The following is a 16,412-nucleotide window of genomic DNA, read 5'->3' on the forward strand; positions in this document are numbered from 1 at the left end:
AGTCTCACAGATCTACTGTTCTAATGTTATTGCAGAAGGCCCCACTCCATAACTCAATATCAATCAGTATGTCCACACTGCAATTAGACACCCGCAGCTGGCTCATGCCAGCTGACTCAGGCTCGTGCGGCTCAGACTAATGGACTGTTTAATTGCAGTGTAGATGTTAGGCTGCAGCCCTAGCCCTGACCCCTGGAACCCTTCCACCGTGCAGGGTCCTAGAGCTGACGCTCCAGCCCAAGCCCGAATGCCTACACCACAATTAAACAGCCCCTTAGCCCAAGCCCCACAAGCCAAAGTCAACTGGCATGGATCAGCTACAGGTTTTTAATTGCAGCACAGACATATCCCAGGACTCGAACCTAAGATTTCTTGAAAGATTATCTTGCTTTGATTATTCGGAGGCAGAAGAGACCAAGAATCAGAGGCAAGATGCTAGAAGGAAAAATCAAAATCAATCGTACAACCAGAATCATATGGTCAGGATTCCTTGCTGCGGATGACATTGGAACTTGGCAGCACCTATTTTCATAGTCAGATCAATTCATTCTTTATTTATAGGAAGGGCCAGCTTGCCTTTATCCTTTATCTCAAGCACATCACGGAGCTTTTTCATCTCTTCCTGCACTGCAATGTTGAATTTTCAAGGCTACTGTTAGGATATCGATATTCAGGCCTGTCTGTAAAGGCCTATACGCTAAGAATTTAGGTGTATTCTTATCACTTAGCTAGTTATAGAGGTACAAAAGAGAGAATCAAAATCACTGTCTGACTGTATAAGGTCTTTTCTCACTGTGACAGTCTGAGGCCCTGTTCTTAGGCTAAGGCCTTTGGCTAAACAGCAGAGGCAGCCATAAGCTGGGAAGCGAATGCTAGTCACATTGAAATAAGGTGCTATTGGGCTGTTAGGAATACTATCCTGTCCTGATATTACCTATCACCTCCAGAGAAAGGGAAGTGCCTAGAAAATGTAAAAGGAAACTTAGTTTGATAGCATCCTGTCTGGCAAGAACTCACTTATCCATAGCTGGGATGTGAAATCGTCATTTCTGTGTTTGTTCTATCATTGTAGTCCCCGTTTCCCTATTGTTTTGTTGTAGAATCTCTGTCTGGATCTGTGATTGTTTCTGTCTGCTGTATAATTAATTTTGCTGGGTGTAAACTAATTAAGGTGGTGGGATATAATTGGTAAAATAATCATGTTACATTATGTTAGAATTGGTTAGTTAAATTTCAGGAAAATGATTGGTTAAGGTATAGCTAAGCAGAACTCAAGTTTTACTATGTAGTCTGCAGTCAATCAGGAAGTGAGGGGGGGAAATGGGAACAGGGAATGGAGGTGGGGAAATTGGAATCATGTTTTGCTAAGGGAGGGAATGGGAACAGGGACACAGGTAAGGCTCTCTGTGGTCAGAGTTGGGAAGGGGGACACTAAGGAAGGAAACTGGAATCGTGCTTGCTGGAAGTTCACCCCAATAAACATTCAATTGTTTGCACTTTTGGACTTCGGGTATTGTTGCTCTCTGTTCATGCGAGAAGGACCAGGGAAGTAAGCAGGTGAAGGAATAAGCTACATGCACCATCATCTACTTAACATCCTTTTCAGGCAGAAGATATAATAACCAAGGTTGAGGTTCCAAAGAAGGAAGCAGATGATTGTTGAACTATAAGAAAGCTCCTTAATCATCTCCTCCTACTCCTAGTTGGAAATGCCGTCTCTGAAAGGGACAGATTCATTCCAGAAGAGATGATCTGTCAACTACCTGTTTAGGATACCTGGAAAGATGGAGAATGATGGTCTCTCTATAGTCAAGGGGAATGATCTCTCAGGCATATCAAGCACTTAATATGCAGATTCATGGGATATTTTATTCTCAAGTGCCTGAAACTAAAGTGCATCTCTGGACCTACCCATTTTTCTACCTATACCTAATTTTGTATATGCAAGCGATAATCACTGCCTATGAACTAACAAACTACAAATCTACACAATAAACTGAGATAAGAGTTCTGGTGCCCCTAATGCCAGTCTCTTCTCCCAAAAATGTTAAAGACATGCCTCCCAATCCAAGAACTATTCAGAAGTTTAAACATTTGGGGGGCATATGCACATTCCCAGAAGATCCCGTTACCTTCATAACTTAACAAGTTCTAGGCTATTTTCACTCACAAAAATGCTGATTATCTTTTCATAAATAAAAAAAAATCTAAGATATTTAGCACTTTAAAATTTACACGTCATACATGCCTGCTGTTCCATGACCACTCTTGCAATAGCAGCCTGGACTACATTGGTCCGATCCAGACAGTCCATACAGTTAACACGAAAAATTCCTTCTTGTTTACAGATCACACCAGCTTGATCAACCCTTTCAAAGGTGGTAAAAAATAGCAATAGTAAAATGTTTATTGAGAGATCTTAAATATGAAAGAACTGATCAGTCCATGCAAATAAAATAGAAAATTTAAGTTAGAAAACATGTTTCTACTAGATTAAACCATGGAATATTCATTCAGCATCTCAGCTACACTCCATTAGAACTGCGTGAAGTTTTTCAGACAAATAGTTTATTCGCTGAAAAATGCAGTTTGTCTACCTGAAGCTTCCTGCAAATTTGTCAAAAAGTTTCAAACAAAAAAGGAGGAACATACAAACCATTCATAAAACAAAACAGTCAGACAAGGTGGTAGTGGTGGAGTCCACCTCAACTTTTAGCCCAGTGGTTAGGGCACCTGCCTGGGATGTGGGAGACCCAGACTCCATTCTCCCCTCTACTTGATATGGAAGCAGAAACCTGAACTTGGATCTCTCACATTACAGGAGTGTGCCCTAACCACCAGGCTATAGTCACTCACTTTTTCTCTCTAGCCCAATGGATTAGTCAAGTATTTTATACACAGGAGAGAGAGAGACTCACTCCAGAATATCCCATAGTCTACTGGCTAAGGCACTCTCCTGGAGGAGGGGAGACCCAAGTTCAAATTCCTGCTCCACATCAGACAGAGGGGATGAACAGAACCCCAGTCTCCCACAACCCAGATGAGTGCCCTATTTGGCTAAACAGTTAGAAGGTGAGCACCGGCACCATCACTATCACCTCCACCCATTCTAGCATTTTATTTCCTTTAATGTGAAAGAGTGTAAGTTTCATTCAACCCAAAATGAAATTCATCAACTTTTTTGATTCATCAAAACTTTTTGGAATTTTCAGGTTGTTTGAGACAAACCAATTTTTTTTTCAATTTTTCAGAACTACCAGCAAACCCAAGTCAGCCCAGCTGACATGAGCCCCCTTTTCAGAATAGCTACCTCCCCCTCCATTCCCCTTCGCCCACATTTCTCCACCGTTATCCTGAACTTGCAAGGAAGCCCATTTTTACTAAAAATTCAATATTCTAGTACATGCACACAAATTTAATTATTTCATTTCTATATAAAAACAATGCCAGCTTTAGAACAATAGCTAACATATAGGACAACCATTCACAAAATTTCCTAAATGTTGCAGAAAAACATCTCCCAGACACCACTGACAATCTGACAGCACACTTCATTTATTTACACACACACCAATATGAAACAATGTACTGAACCATATACAATGTAATTCATGAAAGCCACATCAATCATATATCAAAATGCATAAATATGTAACCAATATACCTGGCTGGAGGTCAAGGGTTTTCACTGGCTGTTCAGGGTAAGGTTGGAGCTCTATGCATGGGGGAACTGCATGATATTTCATACATAATTTCTTTAGGTTTTTTTTTTTTTCAAATTAACAACAGTGAACCTCAGGGAAGGGACAATGTTATTGGGAGTTCTTCTGTTGTTAAAAGGGTAGAACCATAAGTATAGATCACAAGAATACTTCACAACATTGATTCCAAGATGCTGATTTGCTAACCAGGAACTAATGTTCAAGACAGGTAAAATTGGAGGGAAAAGATCATCATTGGAGAAATGTAAGGTCATAAAAATCCATCTAAACAAACATTGTTTAAACTGTTTTTCCCTTACTCTTTCATTCAAATTTTTCTATAAACATTTCATACCAGCCTGAGCATGCTAATACCTACCAACACCACTTCATATCAAGGATGATATCATGAATGGCATCAGTTAATGTTTGAACATTTTCAAACTTCATTCCTCTGCTAAAATAAAGTTCACAAAAGTAAATTAAGTTTCACCTAGAAAAATGATGCAACACACACAAGTCAAGTACAGATGAATATAAACTGATATTTAGCTAAATTTGAAGCAGAATTTATTCACAGCAGTTCTCGTGCAATGTACAAAGTTTATGAAAATCTTTTCAAATGTCAGTTGCAAATTAAACCATTTAAAAATATACTCAAACAGCTACATTGTAGCCATGCCCATCTTCCCTCCGGCCTCTCAAGAATTCTCTTTCGATGCGTTCACCTATAAATGGGAGAGGATTTGGGGGGCAATTATAGTATGGTGCTGAAGTATGAACCAAAAGCAAAACAAAAAAAAGTGACAAATGATCAAATCTTTACATTCATGTAATTTTCATCCTGAGGGTGCTCAACAAGCCTGACAGACAATATATGTAGAGATCACATTACCGATCCGCAGAATGCAGCCACCTCAGTACTGGAATGTAGTAGGCTATCTGCTCCAGCAACATCATAATAGGATTTAACATCCTCCTTGTGTTCCCTGCCCTTCCCCAACCATCTGATCCAGAAAAGGGACCAGAGGAGTTATCAATCATATCTATTATGGTGGCACTTGAGGGCCAACCAAGAAGAGGATCACATTGTGCTAGGTACTGTACAGAGTAGTAGACAGTCCCTGCCCTGAAGAACTTACAATTTAAATGGACAATACAGACAAAGGGTGCAGGGAATTCCATAACACAAAGGCAGAGTGAACAATGTGATGGCAGAAACAGTCATGTTATTTCCATGATTTTGGGGGGTGGGGATGGATTAGTCCAGAGGGGATGAGCTAAATGGAAAGAAAAGGGAAGGGTAAGGAGGCATTGAAGGCACTGAAGGGTTGGGGGACAGAGCAGGGAAGGATAGGTTACAAGGGGCAGGTGTGGAGTGAAGCTGAGTTGAAGAAACTGTGAGGAAAGGGAGGATTGGAGCAAACAACCAAAACACTAATGATGCTTTTTGAAACACCAAAACTGTCCAGCAGAAAACAATGGCAAGCTAAGCTATGAAAAACCCAAGTTATATTACTTTCATTTACAAAAAAAAAAATATTTCTCTCTCTCTCTGTGAAAGTCAATGCATTTCACACACTATTAGAAAACGGTTTCCCCTACCCTCAGCATCTCTCATTTTAGCAAATACTTCAAGATGACACATTTTAGAAAGCCCTCTTACCAGTGCTCATGGAAGTCAAAGGAAACATACGTGAGGTTTGAATTGTTGTACAGTAGCACTTGTTTAAGGTAAGCATCTCCAATAATCTTCTCTCGTCCAGTCTGATCCACCAAATTAATAATAACCTGTTCAAAAATTAATAATTTAATAGTTTGGTAATCTTAGTGAAGATACTTGCAGAATTACACTCTCTCTGGAAGGCAATATACAAAACAAATTACAAAAACATGAAAACAGTAAAAAAATAGTTAAGTAATTCCATTTAGCTTATCTAACACAAGGTTCTCTTCAGACACCCTTTTTTCCCATTTTTGTTTTGGAACCCAAGTGATCGGGTTAACTGCTGTAGTTAATCTCATCTCCAATAAAAAACAAATGCTGATTTGACAAGCCCAATTAAAAAAAAAGTTACCAAAAAGATGGGTTCAATTACTATTTCTGGAAATTGCTGTATAATTCAGGAAAATCAAGTGCTACACCTAAAGTTCTAATTTTTTATTGTCCTTTTAAGTACTCAGATTGTTTATGAAGTATTTTTAAACAATTCACACTAGTTGTTAAGTTTAAGTAATAAATACACTCATAAAAGTAGAAGTGCCAGCCTAAAACACACCTGTTTCTTGTAAATTTTCAGTTGTTCTTCAAAGTGGGCACAGAAATAGGGTACAGTTTCCTTTTCACCTATAAAGTAGAAGGACACTGAAGAACTAATCATTTCCTTTCACTTGATTAATTTTTAAAGGTATTAATTCATATTCAATTTCACACTATTAGGTACCTTGGATTAAGAAAACCTGCATGTGCATGCAGGTAGCAGGATACATTCTACAGGATCATATTAATTAATTTTACCTTCTGAGGTCCAACACTGACACAGTGGAGATCCAATTAATGCCATGCCATATTACTACTGTGCTACTTACTTACCATCAAAGTGCAGATGAGAGTATCTTAAACTAAAACATTCTCTTTTATACTTTGGATGCAAGCCAGTCTACTCCTTCCTTTTCTTATTTACAAACCTCTTCAACCTTTCTATGCAAGCTCCATACTTCAGATGAACTCCCTTCACCTCAGAAGTATCTTAAATGTTTAAATAATCTTGTAAAAGTATGTAGAGCTGGTTTAAGTATAAACATTAGAATAGGATAGCACAGAGCCTGCTAAAGAATAAAAAATTTCACAAACTGTCCAAGACTGAAAGTAGACTATATTCTTAAAGATGTAATAGCACAGACTAGGAGAAACTATCTGGAATACATTTAACTAATGAGGTAAGATTTTATATCTTCTACATTAAAACTGATCCCGACAGGAGCTATAATCTACCTATAAATCTTCCAAATTAATTGAAATCCTCTTCACATTACCCACCAATTTTGCTAGGAATTCAGAAGCGCTGATCACCACAGTATTGAATTGCCCAGCCCCATAAACAAATGCCACACACGGAGAGTCTTTAGCATTTCAAACTGTTTTGATAGGATTTTCGGAGGGATTTTCAAACGTTCCTATTGCTCATTGTTTTTTCTCATCTTTAGTACAAATTTGTTCACACTCTGCTCTTCTAGGATCTGGCAAGAGATCCCTTTTCAGCTATTTTAAGGGTTTTAGCAAACTCTTCACAAGACAGTTGAATTTGTTAGTGCTTTACAAAAACTTGAACCTGACGGGAGGGATGATGCTGGCAAAAATACTATCCTTCACTACCCTTCTAACACAGCCAAAAGCTAAGCATTACCATAAAGACATACCTTTACTTTTTGTTTTATGGTAGAGTTAAGGACATGTCTAGACTGCCCTGCACTTCAGACTCTGGAGGTACGAACAGCACTGTGCACAAAAATGCTATGCTGTAACTCCCCTGTGTGGATGCTGCAGCCACAGACTAAAAGGTTCCTATTTCAAATTAATGGAGTCTTGTCTGAAGAGAACTATGTTAATGTGAACTAGGAAACTTTGTTTGCACCCACAACATTTATATGGGGGGAGTTACAGTGCAAAACTTTGGTGTCCACTGCTATTCATGCCCCTTCAGTCCAAACAGCAGGACAGTGTAGACATGTCCCTAAAGACCCAATCAGGATCAAGGTCCCATTCAGCTAGTGCAAACATATAGAAAAAGACAATCCTCCCTTTAAGGGAAAGCACCTAAAACAAAATAAGAAAGTCTCTCTCCTGGAGAGTTTACAGACTAACATTAACTTTTAGTCCTAAATCAGCAACTAACTTTAAGTGCAGATTGTTCAATATAGTCTGTAGTTATCAGAAATAGGAGATAGTAAATATCACACACATACAAATCCCAGTCTTGCTGAATTACATGCTTGTGTTGTGGTGGGTTTAATACCACATCAATGGACTTATGAGCCCTGTCTGTTTCTCTGATGCTATGACAGTACTGTCAAAACACTTTTCCCTTCAAGCATTTTTCCCTTTGCGGTAATGAATATGCTGTACTCCTGAGGGAATTCTGCACCAAAAAAATTAAAAATTCTGCAAAACTCTGCATTTTTTTTGTCAAAATAACATAATATAATCTCACCAGTTTCAATTATTTTGGTAATTTATTTCAAAATACCTGTTAGCAAGTATGTTGGTAATAATACAGAGAACAACAAAGATTCAGGAAATATTTTTTGATAAATAGATTCCTTACTAGGCATATTAATATAGAATTCTGAGTAATAATTCATTTTAAACTATAATACAGAACTGCATGTCCCACAGCCATCAGAAGCAGTGCAAAGACTTGAGGGAGTCGGGGTAATGGAGGAGCTGAGGGAAAGAGAAGTAACTGCTGGGAAGGAGCCTGGTTGTGAACTTGGAGGGTTGCTGGGTATGGGTGGGAAAAGTGTGGAACAGGTTTTTTTGTGTTTTTTTTTGGGGGGGGGGGGGGGGAGGTGGTTTGGCAGGGGGTGTTAGGGAGCTTCCTCCATGCAGACTCTGCCTGATCCCTAGCCTCTCCCATTCAGTCAGGCACATCTGCTCCTGTCCCCATCTGTCCTTGCACCCTGTTCCCATGTGTCCTTCCACCCTCACTCAGACACCCAATCCCACGTGGCCCTGCACCTCCACTCCCATTCAGCTACTGCCCCAATCTGTCCTCCCTCACTAGTCCTTATGAACCCCAGTCTGTGACACACACTCCAAAACAGCCCCATGTGCTCCACGCTGTCTCCCCATATCCCCTCTCCTAACCTGGCCCGACAAGCGCTGTGAAGAAGGCACAGGCGGTCTCTCTCTCTTCCCTATGATGGCTGGGGCTGACCAGGAGCCACTGCTCTGTTCTAGTGCCACAACACCCCCTGGTGGGTAAAAGGCAGAGCAGCAGCAACTTTCCACCAGAAGTTATTTTCTGCAGGGGACGGACAAAAAATATGCATGGCCTATGAATTCTGCAGTGGCGCAGAATTCCCGCAGACGTAACATTGGGATACAGAGCACTGGCAAATCTCAACTTTTCGAATTTCATTCTGGAGAACAATCCAGGAGCCTGGGTGCTAATCTAAACTTGATGCCCATAACCAGCCCAGATTCTCTCCAACTCAGAACTCTATTTTTTGTGCCATCTTAGTGGTGCAGAGAGAGAGACCAATTAGCATACTTCAAAACTGATGTAGCAGGAACTTCTTGGTTTCATTTAAATTTAGAAGGAAGTCTAGAAAATGCACGTCCCAGAACTCTCTGTAGTAAATTTACAATGTTGTACATTTTCATTCCTACCAGATTAGAAGAAGAAATTCTTAAAAAGCAGAGGGAAGAGTCTTATTATCAGTGAACTCTGTGGTGTAAGTTTCATACTGCCTCCAAAGCCTTTAGCATTTCCATTTTCAAAGCAGACCAGACTCTCCCCCTCCCCAACCCTGAAGACCTGCCACTGCATAAAAGAGTCTGGGGCATTAAAGAGGGGTGGAAGTGCGCACAGTTATTTTGGGAACTCAATTATCCTCCTGTATCTGGGAGAAATGGGGACTCCTTAATCAAGTTTTGAGTTCAACTAAAGAACAGAGAAGTTATTTTAAATTGGACCACCTCACCATCATTACTTTTAGTTTTTAAAAAAAAGCGTTGACCAGAGGTCAATAGAGTAACAATTTTCCAAGTCTATTATTTTAAAGTGATCTGGGTACGTTTTACAAGCTCCACAGATTACCAATACTTACTCTTGTCCAGTCGTGGTCGTGGGTTGTACCTGTATCCAACCTGACTCCAGAACACTGGCACAGAGCCACGTGTTTGAATAAATGAGAGAGTATGATTATGGACATGAATCAATTGCTCTGTCTCCACATAATTTGCCACATTCCCATTTTTATCAACACCTCTTCGCTTATACCGCATCCCTAGAAGACCAAGAGAAAGATGTTGATCAGTTCACTCAAGAAAGCTGTGAAATTTTTTAAAATTAATCCTAAATATGGATATTCCTCACCACCAAAAAGACTTTCAGAAGTGTACAGAAGTAAATTATGTGAAATACAAGACAAATCAACCAGGCTATCCCAACTGACAACAACACTGATATCTGGTTCCTTTTCTGGCTCCTCTCTCCTGTTTTATTTTATTTGGTAGAGATGGAACAAGGCTTTGGTTTTAGTCCTTATCCTCCCCTGCAACTATTCCCAAGGGTTGATTTTGTCTATACTCCTGTACTGCAGCAGGGTCTTCGCTGTAAGTACAGTACTACCATTAGGACAGTACTTCCTGGACAAACCACAGTGGTAATGTCACTTCGATAACCTCACTTTCATTCTTCCCTTCCCCTTCTAATCCCTATACACTGTTGCAGTGAGTGTTAATCTTGTTCCTGTGCTACTATGAAGTTGAGAGTCAAGTTCTGATTTGTGAGTGTTGTGTGCTATTACTGGAGCAGCCCTATAGCAGGAGCTTAACTATATGAAAAAAATTTAAGGGCTGCGGGTGGGGTCTGACAGTAATTTATAGACTTGTGATAAGTAAACTGTGTGATTTAAAGTAATTAATCCATTACAAAAGGCCTATAACCTTGATAGAGCAGATTTCTACCAAATAAACATGTACAAGCAAAACCTGAACACTAAAAACCCAAAATACTAAATTGAAAGAAACTACAGATCATCTTTGACTGACAGATGCTCCAGTTTACAGAACAGTAATGAAGAAAGCTCCATGAGCAGCTTCAAGATTTGTAATATGGGCAGAATTGTTCATTAGCAAATGAAAGCAATTACATTTCCATCTATATACCTAGCTCTGTGCATTTTAAACATTTCTTGCTGCTGTGGCTACTATTTGTTTTTCCATCCAGTGTCCTCTGACCTGATTGCCAAGTACAGTAGTTTGGAAAAGTTTATAATGGTTTACATCAGTATTCCAAAGGCAAGAAAGTTAGTAAGTTTGAGTAATTACATTCATATTAAGTAGGAAACTAAATTTATATAAAACATGGAAATGTAATTCCACAATATTAGAATAAGAATCAATCCCTGAAACAGCACTGAACTTCTGAACTTCAGAGCATTAGCTAAACAATACTGTGTGGTGGCTGCATGGGGGTGTCAGAAGGAGGTTATGTAACTAACAGTATCTAAACTTTAAATCACCACTTTTTCCTCAAAATTTCTAAGGCACCTAGAGGATGGCAAGTTCTAAAAGCAAAGCTTAAATCTATTTTTATGTACAGATTTGGACAAATTAATTTTTTCACAACATTTTAGGTAGCGCTTCAGTTGTTTCTCATTTATCAGTGAATTTTGGAGTGTGATTCTGGACTGTACCATGCAGCACTATTATTTTCAAAATTTTATCCTTCACATCCCTTTTGGCATGGTTAGTATCTTGGACACACTCTGCTTACCAGCTCTATGCCGACTTCGGCGTGAGATAAGTGCTACCAGAAATCGAGGGTGAATATCATCTACACAAATTGACTCCTGAGGAGGCGTCTCTGGACTGCTTTTCTCATCATCAGATGCATCACTGTAATTAACTACAAGTTCTTCAATCTGTACAAATCCCTGAATGATGGGTATAATCCAAGAGTCCACTTCTGTGTTCTGTAAATTACAAAAAAAAATATACATCTATACCAGTTTTAACAGTTACGCTAATCTACAGAGGTTTCTGATATTATTGCTATTTCTGCAGGTGTGCTTGGTGTTACTCTGGCTTTTAGAGAAGTCTTCTCAAAACTCAGGTCCAATCCCACAAAAATTCCCAGAATCCCTGCCTCTTCATTTTGTATGAACACCTTTTTTACCTTCTCTTCTGATGGTGCTTTTATTTTAATCAGCAGAACCAGAGGGTTGTGGTTTTTTTGAGCTGGGAGAGGGTCTTTTTGGGGAGACTGGTGAAAAATAAAACCAAAGGAGCTGCCCTGGCGCATTACAATGTAACCTAAAAGTTTCATCATATTGCTCACTATTAATTTTAAAAAGTTACATTCTTTAAAGGATTTCATTTGTGTCTTACAGACAGCATCCAAATAATTTAAACTCTTCTTTTAAAAAAAAGCTTGAACACTGACAGTTAACAGTCAAATTAAAACACAAGATTCAAGTGTTCTGTCAAATGGAAGAGATCTGTTGGGTAAATAATATCGTTTCAGACAAGAAGCAAAGAGCCTTCTGTAATAATGTCAAATCAGAATATTCAGATTGGATTTTTTTTTTTAAACATCCACAATCAGTATCCTGTTGTAATGCTGAAAGATTAAATTATCCTTGCTAAAATGTCAGACCAAAGTCTATTCATTTAAAAATTTCCAGAAGGCTTTCAGAAAAGAAATCTCTCTCTTATCAGTCTTTTCAGGAGGGAGAAAGCAGTTCTTTCCTTCTTTGTGGAACTCTCCTTTAGCTGCATTTTATGGTACACTGCTTTTTGTCTGGTTCATCAAAATCTCTTGTTCAAGTCACTTTCAAAATAGTGCAAGTAAAGAATCCTGCCAGGATCAGGGATGCTATTGCGCCACAAGAATTACACATTCCATTTACCTTTTTAAGTTAGTTGCCATAAATGGAAGAAATTCAGCAGATCAAATGCACAGGAGATCAAAATTAATGTCAGAGACAACTGCTACTTCTACTTTGAAGAGCCTGACATATTTGTGGAAAGTCAGGCATCACACGTGAAGCAATTAACCACACAGTATAAAGAATAACCAAAACGTTCAAATCTTAAATGATGCATATAGAGTTTAGATTAGTTTCCCCTTTATTTCTGTTTATCATTTACATTTAACTTATTATATTCTAAATGTATACATAAAACAAGAAAATGTAATAAAGATAAGAGACATATACTATGCTTGCTATTAGTTGTATTCTCTAAAATAACAGTCTCTAACTTGTGGTAAGAACCCCCTAGGAGGGCATGGAGGAATGTGCGGGGGGGAGAGGAAAGCACGGCAGGATCTGGGCCAGCCCCCTTGGGGAGGGCGAAGGCAGAGCACCACCTAGTCCTGCTCTGCCCCCAGCCCCGCCCTGGACCCGGCCCTGGCCCCAGCCACAACTCCATCCCACCCCACCCCCAGCTGCAGCTCTGTCCCCTGCTCCGCCGTCAGCCCAGCTCTGGCCCCACCCGCAGCTCCACTCTGCCCCCTGCTTCACCTCCAGCCCAGCTCTGTCCTCATTCCCTCTCCCCCCCCAGGCCAGGGCCACCTCCAGCCCTTCCCCTGTCCCCAGCCCTGCCTTCAGCCCAAGCTCCTCTGCTGAGCCAACTGTGCAGTAACGGAGGCGGGGCACAGACCGATTCCATTACTGGTAAAGGGTCAGGTGACAGGAAAAGCTTGGGCACCACTGCTCCAAAAGGAAGTCTCTACTGAGCTGTGAGTTGTGTCATAAATCATCAAGTTTCTCATTCTCCTACAAATTATCGTATGAATTTGCCCCAAACTATCTTTTTTTTTTTTTTTTGGCTCAAAAAACAGACGCCGTCATATTTACAACTAATGGAAATATGACAAACTAATTTTCTACATTTTTCATCTTGTGGACAAAACCTTTATATATTTAGGCCCTGGTCCTCCAAGTCTCAACAAATGAGAAGACTCCCACAGAAAGATGGCACATTTGATAGCCAAGTTTTATTTTTTTTAAACCACAAATGACAGAAGGCAAGTGTTAAACTTTTGTTTTGAAGTTTCTAGCTAGCCCAACTTGTTAGTTTTAACCTTTAAATCTTTGTGATATATTACACTATGTTCATCTATGAGCTTGAAAATTTAGAAGACAGTCTTAATGAAGCATTTCTAATTCACATTTCTATTTAAGGAAAAGTTAAAGTGGCTTGTTTGCTGCTTTATCACTTATATATCAACCATACATACTAACAAAAGCTCAGAATACTTCGATGCACAGTAGCACTTTGTAACACTGAACAGTATTACTATTACTTAGTTGTATTACTGTAGCACAAAGGAGCCCTCGTCAAGGATCAGGACGCCACTGTGCTAAGTATTGCACAGACATCGCCAATCTGGCAGCCAGCCAACCAAGGAAAGAGGCACCCCTATACTGCCAATGTGCCTGGAAGTCCTCCCAAGTCCCCTTCCAGGCAGGCTGACAAGATGCTGGGGAGCCCAGCGCATGAGCTACCAGGAAAACAGGCAGGTTTCTGTGGAAAGTTTAGTTAAAATCAGCATAATCCTGCAGAATATTTCCATTGCAACAAACCTGCGTTTTCCTTTGAACAATTATGTTGGAACATTTCTGACCACCTCTACTAAATAGTGTTCAGCTTTAACAAATTTAAGATGCACTTTTTAGAAAACAATTACCCACATCAGTATTGATGAGATCGTGAATCATGTGTTTGTTCCAAAAGAATCTGTCATCAACCTGTAAGAGAATAAAACAGCAGTATTTTAAACCAGGTTTTTCAGAACCTCTCAGTAAAGACACAGATGTGATCCCAAACATGAATTAGCTACCCAATAACTCCAACTGGTTATCCAACCCTTCACTGCTCGCTTTTTTTTTTTTTTAAATCCGAAACATTTTGACAGATCTCATACCAAGACATGTACTTGGTAGTTTTTAATTTTGTTTTCATTATGTAGAAACCTAATGTAGAGCCAGTTGATATTTTATACCAGCTGATGATCTGGCCTTTAAAAGTTTCAAAATCAATACCACTAGGACTCCTAACAAATACAGTATGTTGAAAACACAGACTGGGCAGCCATCTTCTGACGTATAAATACTTACTTTCCTCCACAGCGACAAGTTAGTCTTCTCACATGAGCTTTGCTTCTGGACAGAGTTTGTTAGGTCATAAGTCAGACTATAGTAAAAGGAGTCTGAATCCATGAACATTTTGAAGAGTTCTTCTAATAACCTCCTCTCCAGTTTCTCCTTCTCCTTACTTTCTTTTATCTGCAAGACAAAATAATATTACCACCTTCTTAGTGGAGCTAAATAAAAATCAGGTAAGGACACTTGCAGACCAGCATGCACACTCCAACAAAAGCAAACTTTCCTGATGAAGAGGCCCATGTAGATGTAGGAAAGATCAAATTTAATATAAAACAAAGTAGTTGTAGTAGATTCTTAGAGGTGCTGGGCACAAACGCAACTTTCCTTGTGCATCATGTATGGGAAAGCATTTTGCCAAGAACAGTATCCAGAAGGTGGTGCAAGCAACCTGGACATGAACAAGTTTTATAGATAGTTTGGGGGAATTTTATGAAAACTATTGGCCTAACAAAATGTTTTACTAAGATTACGCAGGTTTATTCAATTTTACTTCATTCAGGATTTCAACCTACAAAAATAAATGGATAAGATGGATAAGCATCTCTTGCACTCAGAAAGGCCTTGTTGATACAGCAAAATGCTGCAGATGCTGAGGTAATATTATATAGCTGATTGTAATAAAACAAGCAAATTAGTAAATGAAAATGCCCTATGCCCCTTGGATTTATTCAGCAAAGCTAAACTGGATTCTGAGCCAAAGTGAGAATCATTCCACAATGTTCATTCCAACATATTTCAGCTCAAATGAAAAAGTTCTAGAAATGCACCACAATGTAAATTCCTAACAATCCCTATTATTGTCTTTGTAAGAGAGGAATGCTACTACAATCTGGGTGCTGTGTGTTTTTGGGCTGTGTGGCCACAAAGGCAAATGGGCTGAGGAAGGGAGAACAAATTGTGCTAAAAGAATTATCTTGAGAACATGAGGAAGCAGTTTTCAGCTGAGGTCCTTCAATCATGAAGAAACAGATGAGTTTAGGGTCACACACAACAGCCATCTTTCTCTCTTACTACATAGTTCCCTAAGCCATGCAGAAGCAGTAGATGGCAACCATCTCCACTTTAGTCTCTTCTGCCCACACTTCTTAGAAAAAGGACCAGCTGAGCAAGCCACTCATTTTTGCTACCTTGAATTGCCAACGAAGTCTCTCTTGCTGCCTCCCATTCTCATTTTAAGGGCAGCAGACAAGAAATCCACTGAACCCCATCTTGTAAGAAGGGAATGTCCAGAAAAACTGTAGCAAGGCAAAACAGCAAGTGGACAATCTTAATGATGGCAAGAAATTGGACATTTTAATTATCTGATTCAGAGAACACAAATATGTGGCATCTAGCCAAACTGAAATTATGGGGTCACTTGCACTACCGCAGAATCATACATGGGGTCTTGCAAGTGCAAAAGAGCTAGAAGTTATTGAATGAAATTTTTCCATCAGTTACATTTATCAATAACCAGTGCTCTTCAGATATTAGTCCTAAGCAAAAATGGAAATTTGTATTTTCAATCACACTTTTCTAGGGCAAACATCTGACGAAGTCCACAATTTTACTGTACTCTGGAAATAAATGTTTTAAAAGTAGATTATTTTTAAATATTGTGAAGTAAGTGGTGGCTTTTAAATACCATACAAGGCCACCAATAGAAATGGCCCACATCATCATTAATCTTGATGACATCTTCATCACCTGGACTCATGGAAAAGAAGCCCTTGAGGAATTCCACCATGATTTCAACAATTTCCATCCCACCATCAACCTCAGCCTGGACCAGTCCACACAAGAGATCCACTTCCTGGACACTACGGTGCT

At 39.4% G+C, this 16,412-nt stretch overlaps 1 protein-coding gene across 1 annotated transcript in view; it reads right to left on the bottom strand.

Annotated features, from left to right (window-relative positions):
• The window catches only part of INPP5F (inositol polyphosphate-5-phosphatase F), a 120,739-nt gene that overhangs the window by 23,207 nt on the left and 81,120 nt on the right, over positions 1-16,412 (bottom strand). Inside the window, exons 5-12 of the mRNA XM_084633828.1 lie at positions 14,556-14,723; positions 14,130-14,186; positions 11,207-11,405; positions 9,534-9,713; positions 5,981-6,048; positions 5,368-5,492; positions 4,081-4,158; positions 2,249-2,369 (exon numbers count right to left, since the gene is read on the bottom strand). Coding sequence (XP_084489954.1) covers positions 2,249-2,369; positions 4,081-4,158; positions 5,368-5,492; positions 5,981-6,048; positions 9,534-9,713; positions 11,207-11,405; positions 14,130-14,186; positions 14,556-14,723 — 996 coding nt within the window. The remainder of the gene's footprint in view (positions 1-2,248; positions 2,370-4,080; positions 4,159-5,367; positions 5,493-5,980; positions 6,049-9,533; positions 9,714-11,206; positions 11,406-14,129; positions 14,187-14,555; positions 14,724-16,412) is intronic.

The sequence above is a fragment of the Lepidochelys olivacea genome (genome assembly GCF_965140295.1).
Source record: "Lepidochelys olivacea isolate rLepOli2 genome assembly, chromosome: 7".
Lineage (NCBI taxonomy): Eukaryota > Metazoa > Chordata > Testudines > Cheloniidae > Lepidochelys > Lepidochelys olivacea.